The sequence below is a fragment of the Pagrus pagrus genome (assembly GCF_965226575.1).
Source record: "Pagrus pagrus genome assembly, chromosome: 16".
In the NCBI taxonomy this organism is placed as follows: Eukaryota; Metazoa; Chordata; class Actinopteri; order Spariformes; family Sparidae; genus Pagrus; species Pagrus pagrus.
In genome coordinates, this window is record NC_140200.1 from 23073055 (window position 1) to 23085450 (window position 12396).

The window sequence follows — 12396 nt, forward strand, 5'->3', positions numbered from 1 at the left end:
ACTGATTCGTCCAATTTCCATCTGCTTATCAGATGATTATTAATTGCAGTTCTCTGGACTCCTCTAGTAAACGATTAAAGTTTGTTGTCTGGAGGCTAACCCTGGGTCATGTTTACACATTACAGGAAAAGACGACATGGAGATGTGCGAGCTGAGCCTGGAGGAGACAGGCCTGTCGAGGAAGCGCGGAGCCGAGATCCTCCCGCGGCAGTTCGAGGAGATCTGGGAGCGCTGCGGCGGGATCCAGTACCTCCGCAGCGCCATCGAGAGCCGGCAGGCGCGACCCACCTACGCCACGGCCATGCTGCAGAGCATGTACAAGTGATGGAGCCTGGGCCTCTCACTGCAAACAAAGGGACAAACGCACCAGCTACCTAACACAGATGGCGTGTGAGCGTGCTGCACCAGGGTCTGACCGGCATTCAGCCATTTCTCTCAACTGTCCTTTTGTTTTTCTTCTGGTGTCGTTTTTTTTTTTTTTTTGTGGGGGGAGGGTCATCGGGCGGGGGAGTTTCGCAGTGAACCCTATGCAGAAAAATCATACTAAATTATCACATCCGGCGTTTTCCAAGGAATTCTGTTCTGCGAGTAACTACGAGGCCTTAACACTACTTTAACAGGGTTTAATCGCCAGAAGTAGGATTTTTTTTTTTTCTTTTGTTCGAAGCTGCCTCCCCAAACATGAAAACTTAATTCCTTTGTAATTATGCATTCCTGATTATTACATTGAAGTCTCACTGGTGTGTCGCTTCCATCTTAACAGCTAGCTGGTGATCCCTCTCCGACTTAAACCTGCTGTTTACATTGTCTTCATGTGGTTCTTACAGGGCGAAACACACACTTGCACAAGGAGCTGTCAGTTCTCACCGTGAGGCCGAGCTGCATGAGTGTCCAATTGTTGCTCAGAATTAAGTCAAATATTTGCTAATACTTTTTTATTTTACCTTCTGTCTTTCCAACCGAATGTAACTTGAGACCTCGTTGATTCCTTCATGTAGTGATTCCTCTTTTCTTCTCATGTGTGATTAATGTGTAAAGATAATGAGACCAAACGTCGCTCTGAGCGAAGCCTCTCGTCAGGTTTTTTCTTTTGTGGCCAGAGCAGAAATTTAACTCCGTGATTAGTTTTTGTTTATTGAGCGAAGCAGAAAATGTGAAATGATTATGCAAAAAGCTGAGATGCAACTCCTCTTGTGCTGTTTGAGACCAGATCAGCGCTGCAAAAAAAATACTCTTCATCTTTAGTCTTCAAATTTGATCTTTTTACACGAGGAAACATAATTTTTTTTTTTGCCAATGCAGTGATTCCCAAGGCAGTTTCATTGATAAAAAACACTCCATGTGGCTGTTTGATTTAAATATCTCATGTCTGATTGGATTTGTCTGCTGTGTGACGACGCACTGGTACTCTGAACTGGAACATTCATACAACACTGAATATTTTCTCTACAGCAGGTACAGAACACGCGGCCAACAGCGATGTTCCAACTGGAATGTAAAAGTTTATTTTTTGAAAGAACAGTTTCTACTTGAGTGGCCCGGGTACGTGAGATTGTCAAGAGAAGCAATAAATCACAAACTACGCTGAGAGAAAAAACAAAAACTGCCTCTTTCGATGGCTACAAAAACAACTTAAAGACAATCTGCTGCGACTTTACATCTTCTCTATTCACCTGTTGCCAAGTTTGTTCCTGAGCTTTCTGTTATTTTGTTTTTCTCCTCTCTGCACAACAAAAAGGTGATTTAGATTGTCTGAAAGCATGAAGATCTGTCTTGTTGCAAAGTAGCTAAACCCCTTTTACAGCTGGCGTTAACATGCAGGAAGCAGGCGTGAAATCAATGAAGGAATCCGTCAGAGATACACTGAAGGTCTGATAGTGACAGCAAAGACGGACAGGCTTAAACTGCTGGTTCATGGGTCAGAAGACGTCTAGACATCTCCGTTAAAGAGGGATTAAAAAGAGTTTTTCAAACGTCAAGGTCACACTTTGATTCAACCTATTCAAGTTACTATTAAAACCACCTTTTAATCACATTAGGCCCAAATTTAAGCTAAAACTCGAGGCGTTCTTTGGTGTGCAAATCACAAACTCAGTGCTTACTGATCAGGTTTGTGTTTTGGGAATACTACAGTCTACAGCTGACACGTTTGAGCTGCAGTTTTAAATCGTCCACTTTGCCCATCTGATCGACGTGACTAACATGATAACTGAACATTCTGTTCACAGTTAATCAGTTACACAAAGAATCTGAAGTTTAACCAATTTGGTGCGAATGCTGTTGAGACAATTTTTATTCCAAATCAAGTTCTGTGTCCATTAGCTTCTCAGACACACTAGCCGTGTTACCTTAAATGCATTTTTATCAGCACTTTGAAGTATCGCATCAGAAACAGTTGATGGAAACCACAAAATTCGCATTTTGTTTTTGCAACATTTTAAAATATTTGCTTCAATTTTACTTGACAGTTATAAACTCAACTATTACAATGCAGACTTTACTCGCACCTGAAGCCTTGAAAGAGACAAAAATACGCATGAATTTAATGCTGATTAAAGTGACCAACAACAACAAGTTCTCACCAGTTTACTCTGATTAAGATCCGTTCTCTTACCTCCAAACCAAACTGCCGTTTCCTGCTTTAGTTGATGATGTAACATCAGATACATGCGGAACAGGGACTAAAGAAAAACTGATCAGCTCAGATTCAGACAGAGTTACAACTTCAAAGATCTGAACTGGATTTTAAACAGAAATCAGAAAAGATCGACACCACCAACACCCAGAACACAAGAACTAAAGTGAAACATGCAGCCAGTAAATACCTTCAGGGTGTTGAACCAGGTGAGCTGACTTGTTTCCCGTCTGTTTCCCAGCATGTTAATGCCGAGTGTAAAGGAGACGCATCCTGAGCTTTGTCCACCATAAAGACCTCAGTGTTGGTTCAACACCCGAGTGACGACCTTGAATCTTCCCTCAGATGTAGATGAAACTGTCCTGCCTCTGCTTCGATCTGTTCCTCTCCACACATTACAATCATTCCTCGGGAAGCACTGCCTTTGTCCACTGTCATTTTTCTAACGCTGATCTCTCTAACAGACGAATAAATGCATTCCATGTTTCACTCACTGCGCTGCTCCTTCTTTCACTTCAGACTGGCGTCATGAACAAATGACCTTTTCAAGAAATGAACGGGTGACGTTTTATTATTCAACACAGGTTGTATTTTCAACTATTCATCATTTAACACTTTAAATAAGAAAAGTTCCAAATTACAGTTTGGTGTTTTTTCCCCCCAAAGTAGCAGCCATCATCAGAAGATCTGTTGACTCAGAGAAAAGAACAGTGATTGTCTATTTACATGAACTGTACAGGAGAACATGATATTAGAGATCTAACAACTCTCAGAATGGTTTCATTTGCACAAAAATATTGATGCTGTTTGTTCTGAAAGGAGAAACATCAAACTCTGTTTTCAGTGTTCAAAGAGAAGGTACTACAGCTAGACATGTGATTAAAGTCAAAATAAAAAAATAAGATTTTGTTTGACACTCTGTAATTGAGATTGGTCTGTAGACAGATGATAAGGTGTTGTGATTTCATTGATAACTCTCTCCCTGTCTGGTGAAGACTGTGAAATGCTCCTTTTAAAAGACAGTAAAAGGACCATAGGTTAGGATTGTTGGGAGCTACTCATTCTAAGGTTTATCTGATATCACTGTGTTAGTTTTGTCATTGCAACTGACCAAAAAGTCTGTATTCTTCACTTATTATTTTCCCTTTCCCCCCAATAAGAGCTCACTGGTTGTTTAGGTTCAGGGAATAAAAACCACGTGTTAGAAATTACTTCTCACATGAACACATCTGCAGTCTTTTTCCTGGAGTCACAAAACTATGACCGTGTCAGTTGCAGATACGCATCAGCGATAGATACGCCATCAAGAGCAGAAAGAAAATAGTTCCATTAAATGACTGATAGTTTCACGTGTATGCATTAAATGCTGCCTGTGACATGCAAGCAGCACATCATTTAACAGGTGTGGAGGGAGAAAATGAGTGAATTAAAAAGGACAGGTCAGCTTTTTTGTTTTTTGAAGTTGGACAAATATCAAAACACCGTTGTCCCGACCAGGATCAGCAACACAGCTGACTTATTTTACCACCTTGGCTGCTTCCACCCAATGGAGTACACAACATGACGTGAGACGCCCGTCTACATCAAAGAAACAGCGCCCAGGCAGTCTACAATGGAGAGGTACTTCCCAATGGTGATACTGATCATGATTTTTCAGGAACAACACAGTGATATCAGATCGTGCTTTTTCAAAGGTCAAGATTAACTTTCATTCTTAAGAAGTAATGTGAATGTAAATGTTGTGAGTCACAGCAGTGACAGCTGATATCGCTCCACTTTTTGTGGCCAGAATTTGAACTGAATGCAACTCAGACCTCGAATACACCGAACACAGTCCACGACATGGAGGCAGAAGTTTGGAGGAGAAGTTCATTTAGTGCCTCAGGGATCATATCAGGACTTGGGCAGAAAATAATATTATAATCTAATGCTAGCCTGTTCTGCCACCTTGGTTCAGACTAAAATATATCAGCTACTACTGGAAAAATGACATACTGTACATGTTCCCCAGAGGATGCATCATATCGATCTTAAATCACTTGGGCGACCCCACGAGGTCCCAAAATAAGCCTGAGGAGATATGAAATGATTCAATTGATAATAAGAGCGAAACATCTGTTTTTGCTTTCAGCTCATTGGGCCTCTAAATATCCTCCAACTGAAACAAGCTGTGAGGGGTTTGGGGCTTGTGGTTGAAGCGCTCACGACTCATGAAGGGCCTCATGTAGTTGTTGCTTGAATTTAAGGGCTCACAAGTTTAAAAAGGTTTGGAACCTCTGATTTAGATTGCTCTGGACCTGGCCTATCAGAGTCATTTGCCTATTATTCACCACTGATCCATCAAGTGACCCTCAGCTTCAGTCATAGTATGTGCGAGGTTCAGGTTTTCATCAGGTTCTTTAGTGTTAACAGGAAGAAACAGAACAGATCCTTTGTCGTTTCCATATTTGAACTTTCATCTCGGATCCTGTGTAGCTTTTAACAACAACCAGCCTATTTACTACAGAAACATAGAGTCAGCGGACGAGTACACAAGCAGTCCAGGGTTGATCAACATCCACCTGATCGATGCTGCAGATTCGTCCACTGAGCTCCTCTTCATCGTCACGCTGCTCTCAGCAGCCGACCGTTTTCAAAATGGCCTAAATGTCCGTTTCCCCTGAAAGGAGATCGTCCTCTGATATGAAGCTCTGACGTGAACAGTTTGTCCTCAAGTCTCTTCAGCTCAGCATCATTTATTAATTTTTAACTGTGGGGCCTTGACGAGTCCCGAGGTCCTGCTGCTGAGTCCAGTGTCATCGAGTCTGCAGGAAAGAAATACACGATTTTAAAGGGACATTCCATTTTACACGCTAAAGTCAGTTTGATAGTAGCGGGGTCAGGTTTTTAACAGAAATCGTGCTGTTCACACTGGAGATACAGAGTTAGAAAGACGCAGGAGTTTCTTTTTCTCCGCGTGTTTTCACAGATGGGGAAATAAAATTAAGGAACTTCGAAAGATTTATCTTTTTCCCACCAGTTCTCAAGTCATAAACACAGGAGAGAAAACAATTTAGGTCAGACTTGGATCACTAGAAATAAAATTCTTAACTTGCCCCTCAGGACTTGTGTACAGGCTAGCGGTTTCCCCTGCTGCCAGTCTTTATGCTAAGCTAAGCTAACCACATCCTGAATCCAGCTCTTTACTTAACACGCAGACATGAGATTGGTACCTAAACTCTGCTGTAACTTACAGACAGAAAGTGAAATCAGTGTTTCCCCAAATTCTCCTGTAAATGTTTTACTTTTGAGAGGCACAATTAAGCAGTTAAAGAATAATTATCCTAAAACTTACTTGACACCTCAACTTTTAACTCAAACTGCAAAGATGTTCTGCTAAAGCTGTGTTCACAGGTCTGTCGTTTCCTGGAAATAAACTCATTTTGTTGTGCGTACTGAGAAAAGAGACATCTGAGACTTTAACTTTAATTACTTGTGTTTATAAGCACTTTTTGATTTGCTGAGAAGTTTCCCTCGAAGAACCGTCACACTTAACCCAAGTTAATTTTTATCATCATTCGTTTATTACTGGAAACGTCATTCTCCATAAATGAAGACCTGTACTCTTGCCTGTGGATAATTAGCACATTTCTGCCTGATCAGCTGACCTACAGTGAACTGACTAAATTATCTGAAGTTACAGCAGCTTTAAATGGAAGCAATTAACTGGAATTAATTAATCAGAAGAGCACTAATTTCCTATAATTAGTCACATTACAGGAAATTATGAAAAAATGACAGATTTGTATAATAAAGTGTAACCGATGTTGTAATTGTGGATCTAAACTACTTCTCTCTCCCTCCAGTCTGTTCCACTTCAACCCAGTCTTCTGGATATAATGTTAGCAGTTAATGTTCCTGCAAACCACAGATACGAGGTTGACATTTGTCATATCACCCTCACATTATATGCTTATAGGCGGACTTTCACGTCAGGAGGTGGGAGGGATGGTGGCGTTATTACAAGCCAAACGAGCGACCGCAGTTCGAGTCTATGGGGACACTTGAAGCCGTTTTAGTGGCGACCACAACCAGGTGTTTTTCACAGGAAGTCGAACCATCTACAGGCTTTTTTGTGTCAATCAAAACCAAGTGCTTTTCACGGGAAGTCGGACCATGTGGAGGCGTTTTTGTGGCAACCAACACAGTGTTTTTCCACTGGAAGTCAGACCATCTACAGTTACAGCTGCCTCGATTTTCCCCTCCCAACCAAAGGCCTGCCAGTTCCCAGTCCGTGGGAAGTCGGACCATCAGCAGGGGGTTTTGCAGCGACCAAAACAGGTATTTTAAGCCAAACCACGATGTTTTCCTGACCCAAACCAAGTGGTTTTTGTGTCTAAACCTAACCAGAGCATAAACACAGCATTCAGTTTTAACTTATCTGTGGTTTTGCAGAAATGTACTTAGCTAACATTTATTCTGGTGATTGGGTTGTCCACCTCACCTCTTCAGCTGCAACAGAAACTTTTATGCCTTCAAATGTGCGCAGAGCGATTCAGAAGCTGACAGAGCCCTGACAACAAAGACATCACACTTCAGTTTGTTTTAGGTGCTACAACACATCAGTGTGTTTTATTTCCACTGGTGCATTTCGAATAAAAGGCAGTGATGTTTTTGTTTGGAGCAACAGAAACAGAATCACAGAGGAGCAGGCTAATCAAACCCGAGGGGAGACGAGGACACCGGGTTTCTGCTCCAAAACAGTGTTGACATTCAGTCCGGCTCCGTCCTTTGGGAGGTTTAATTACTCACCGTTCGGCTCTGTGTTCCTTAAACACACAGATCGCTGCTCAGATTGGCAGGAAGGATTACAGTCGGCCAATTTGTCTAAATAAAATGATCACGGGAGGATAACGGTGAGCACAGGTGTTTGAGATTAAACCTGAAAACAAACTGTGTGGTTCTCTCTGCATCACCAGATAACACATTCACCTTATTCAGCTGTAATTAACACGCTGAATCTCTGCTGAGTGTGCAGCGTCTTATTTCGCACGATGGCACGTTTAAGACTTAAGCAGAACAAGCCTGCTGCTGGCAACGAGCCCCTCTTACCTTTGTTTGGTTTTCTCAGGTGGCGTCCAATCCAATATATCCTCTTAACTGGCCAGGCCTGGGAGGGAGTAACCGTCTTTGTACCTATAAAGAGAGAAAAATAAATGCATGTGTGAAAACTGCAACTACAGCGAATCTGCACATGTAGTGAGACTCCGCTCCGACACCGGAGGGAGGACTCGGAGAGAAGAGATCAGAGAAGGCCTGCAGATACAAAAGGGCTGAGGAGGACCATCCCTGCAGGAGAAACTGAAGAAGAAGAAGACTTATTCAGCTGATTACTGAAAACACACAAACGAGACAAGAAGGCGTCTTGAGATCAGTTTGTCTCTTTATTGTTTTTTGTATGTCTCTCAAGTTTGTCCTTGAAAATAATTCTTCCTTAAATAATGAACCAGTCTCTTGTGCATCACTGACTTTAAAAGCAGCAGACGTTCAGCTCCTGAAGAGTGAAGCTTCAGACACATTACACATTTTTAGATTACATCTCAGGGGAGGTTTTCCTTTTTGTTCGCCTGATTTAGATTTGGAACAAACAAGCAGGCGAGGTGTTAATCAGACTTTATGACTTTCTGTGAGACATTCTGGTTTCGTACTGCTGCTCGGATCAAACAAGAAACATCAGATCACAGCATGTAATACGACTTATTCGTCTACAGCACAAGGAAGGGTGAGTTTCATTAGCATAGATTGTGCTTACCATACTTATGCTGCAATCCATTGCAAGTTGGAAGTCAATATATTCAGATTTAATATTCTCTGCCTTAAATCTAAATGCAGCCAAATGTGTTTGCTCGGGAAAACAGACAGAAAACATTCATCTGAAATCTCTGCTGGCTTGAAATATCTACAGGGTTGAGAACTCGCCTCCTCTGGGGAGTCCTGATATAGGAAATGTCTTCCTGTACCGGTTGAATGAGACCCAGTCCACCCAGCCAAAAGTGACTCACCCATCCAAACTTGAGTGGTGAGATGAGAACTAATACTGTCAATCAACAGGAAATCAATAGGGGAAGACACCAGAGTCCAGTCCACAAACTGATTGACAAGATATCTCTGAGGAGAGCCATCTGACAGTAAGCATGTATTTAATTATTCATATGATCTGTAGAAAAAATCTATGTGGGATCAAGCAGGAAACCGGTATCTTAACTGTGACACCAACAATTTTACCTTTAGGGCTGTTACTAATGATTATTTTCATTGTTTTTCATTACTGAGTATTTTCTCGATTAATCGATCAGTTGTAAGTTGTAAAATTCTCTATAAAATGTCAGAAAATAGTGAAAAATGTTGTTCAGTGCTTCCCAAAGCTCAAGATGACGTCCTCTTATATCTTGTTTTGTTCAAAACCCAAAGATATTCAGTTTACCATCACAGAAAAGGAAGGAAACCAGAAAATATTCACATTTAACAAGCTGTAATTTCTTCTTTAAAACAGGACTCAAACTAATTGATCGGTTATTAAAATAGTTGTTGATTCATTTAATAGTTGACAACTGAGACTAAGATCCTTATGTGATCTGTAAGGCGTCAGCAGTTTGCAGCAAATACAACAAGGATTATAACCTTTTAACAACCTGCTGCTCACACACAGTCAGCCAGCAAACGGTAGTTAAGATCCAAACCCGACTGTTAGAAGCTGAATGTTTCTGTTTTTATCACACACAGGAATCAGTTTGTTAGACACACAAACACCAACTCAGGCGACAATCCAACCACAACAAAACTTGGTCAGTAAGCCAGGATGTGTGAGGCTGCAGGACAGAAATGTGACCTGGAGTACCAGGAGAAGTGGAGAGCAAGGTGCAGGACAAAACCTGAACACCTGTGTTCTGGACTCAGAGAGTCTCAGAGGTTTTCTCTCGGTGTGTTTCAGAAAAATCTTTTGATTAAAAAACCTTTATCTCACAGCAAACTGACTCTGTTGCTTCCTCTGCGGCTCTACGTGTTGTCGAGCCGCCAAGGGAGATTAAAGGAACGTGCAGCTCTGCGGTATTAACCTTCTGGTTTCTGTTCACTGTTTACTGCTGTTTCTGCCTCTCTGTCCTGTTCTTGGCCGGTCTGCACGCAGGATTAGACCGAACAGGGTTCAGTGTTAATGACAGCTGGCAAATCCAAGACGATGGCAACCCCCGAGACCTCCTTCAATCCCCAGACGAAACAGAAATGCTGCTGGAACCTTCAATTTCAGAGCAGGGACCAACTTCAGCTGCTCTGCTGTTCGTTCACGTAGAACTGATCAGATGTCCACATGGAACAAAACCAGTGTGGGTACAGTCTGGCGAAAAATTACACAGGCAAGTGACGGCAGACTGTATCAACTATGTCAGTGTGTTAAATGTTCATTTGCAGCCACGAGCAGAAATATATAATTTATTGTGTTTCTGGGCTGAAATGAAATGGACAGAATGATTTTCTCACTGTCAGTTAAATCAAAAAACGTGTTTCTGTCAAACAGACTTCTTAATAACTGACATTTCAGTGACAAGGTTTTTAATCTAAGGTGTTTTGAAAAAGTTTCAGCAGTGCCAATGAGTTTTCTCCCCCTGAAATTGTTCACACAGGTTTTGTGAATGTGTTCAAAGCGTCCAAATCAAAATATCTCATTACACCTCCAGCCAGGTTGAATAATTTGAATAATTATGGTCATCAGATAGAAATGTAAATTGATTTTGTCGACCCTTTTACTCTTTCTCTGGCACCCCCATGAAGCCAGGCAACAAGACATACAGTATATTGAGCATATTCCTGCTCTCCATAAGATGAAACTAAAACTTTTAATTTTAACTTTCTGACTTGAACAACCGTTCGTTTTCAATTTTCTGTCTGTGTGGAGGTTGCTTATTATAAGTTCCGAGTACAATGGATTGCAGTGTAAGTCTGATAAAGACACACAAAGGACAAGGTCATCCGGTAAAAAAAAACCTCTCTCGACCTTTGCAGCAACACAATGCAAAGTCAATCAGAAATGCACAGATCGATCTAATCTGTGCAAGTGGGTTAATTGCAGCTTGTCAACATGATTGAACTTCCTGGACCACATTTCATCATGTCAACAGTACCTAAAACATCACGCCCTTACAATTAAAAAAAAACTGCATTGCCATTTTAGTTCTGAACGATCCCTGAAAATATCTCAATTGGCTGTTGTTCTGCAAAATTATTTCATGCATGTCTCTTTTCAAGATTTCGGCAGCTGAAGTGTTCATTACGACCCAGGCAGGACACCCACAAGATGATCAACAAGGTAAGAAAGAATGAAAATGTTTCTGCTGCACACAGTTCTTTTTTACTTTTCTGACTGTTATCTAAAATTTAGATTTTTTTCTTGTGAAGTATTGATTACTTTGCCTTTGCTTGTCTCCAGGTTTAAAATAAGTCATTACACAGATAAATCGTCAATCTGAGAAGAAAAAAATACTTTTTGAAAGTCTCAGCTCGTAAAGTAGAAGTTGACACTTTGAGTCCTACTACTACTGTTCTTAAGTGGGAAATTTTGTGCTTTCTCCTCCACTACAATTTCAGATTAATGATATAAATACAGTATAACCAGCAAATTAGTGACAACTTATTATTACAGGTTAGATAAAACTTTATGAGTCTCTTGATGCAGGTCTTGAGCTACCAGAAGGATGTAAAGTGGTTTTAAAGAACTCCAACAGTTAAGTGATGAACAGCAGAAATTATTATGAAATATGCCATTCTTTTATGTTTGGTACTTAACAGTTTTATGAAGTAAAATCTTCAAGTATTTCTACACTGTGGTATCTCTACTCTACCTAAATTAAAGCCACCTCTGGAAGTTGTTGTATTGGAGTTCTCATATTAGCTCACAGTGTTCCTGATATTGTAGTTCTCCTAGCGTCATAGCGTCAGTGACATCTTATTACTGAAATGGAGATTCAGAAAATGACAGTATTCTGTCTGAGCTTGCAACAGGCCTCATAAGGATAATACGAATGTAACCTAAAAATATCTCTGCAAAGGTCCAGATGATGGGAAATTAAAGTTTCAATAGTAGATTTTGTGAGGTGCTCTGTGTCAGGAGCCAAGCTGCTGAAGTCTAACAGGGCTGAAATTAGATTTTTCTGGCAGCAGAAAGGCAGCGACTGTGAGCCACCAGTTAATAAGAGAAATGCTTTCAATCCGTTTAAAATCAAATGAGCATTGATTTACAGTGGTGAGAGCTGGAGGTGTGATGGAGAGATTACAGCGAATACAAACAGAAGACAGCGCGGAAAACAAAAAGGGGTTCAGACTGAACTCAGGTTAAGAGTTTAGAGGCAACAGAGCAGAAGTATATGAAAAGACACAGATTGATATAATTAGAGGCAGGAGAGGTGCCCTCAAGGTCAAAGACTGTGAGAGCCACAGACAGTTTTGAGTATTACACATCAGATCACCATGTCAACTAGACTTTCTGTAAGAAAAAGTGCAGTGGCTCCCCACAGCGCGGTTTATTTAACTGTCCATGCAATAACCCTTAATTCAGTTAAAGTTTCATAATTTAATAAAATCTCTGGAGGACAGAAAAGCTGTGTGTGTGAACCGGCACACAGTTAATGAAGCACAGTACTAACAGAGCTTTTGAGGAGCATGAGCTTTTGATGAATGGACTGATATTTTAACTGATGGTGGATAGCTGAAATTTAAAGCCAGTATACAAA

General features: G+C 40.9%; 2 protein-coding genes across 7 annotated transcripts in view; one reads left to right on the forward strand and one right to left on the reverse strand.

Annotated features, from left to right (window-relative positions):
• Positions 1-3129, forward strand: part of LOC311271528 (unconventional myosin-VI) — a 147481-nt gene extending 144352 nt beyond the window's left edge. For all 6 annotated transcript variants that reach the window (XM_084377243.1, XM_084377244.1, XM_084377245.1 and 3 more), the window contains one exon: positions 126-3129. In XM_084377243.1, the coding sequence (XP_084233369.1) occupies positions 126-325 (200 nt within the window). In that variant the 3' untranslated portion in view covers positions 326-3129. The remainder of the gene's footprint in view (positions 1-125) is intronic.
• A 101-nt stretch (positions 3130-3230) lies between these two features.
• The window catches only part of LOC311271383 (uncharacterized protein), a 59075-nt gene continuing 49909 nt past the window's right edge, over positions 3231-12396 (reverse strand). Inside the window, exons 17-18 of the mRNA XM_084377024.1 lie at positions 7727-7810; positions 3231-5439 (exon numbers count right to left, since the gene is read on the reverse strand). Coding sequence (XP_084233150.1) covers positions 7771-7810 — 40 coding nt within the window. The 3' untranslated portion in view covers positions 3231-5439; positions 7727-7770. The remainder of the gene's footprint in view (positions 5440-7726; positions 7811-12396) is intronic.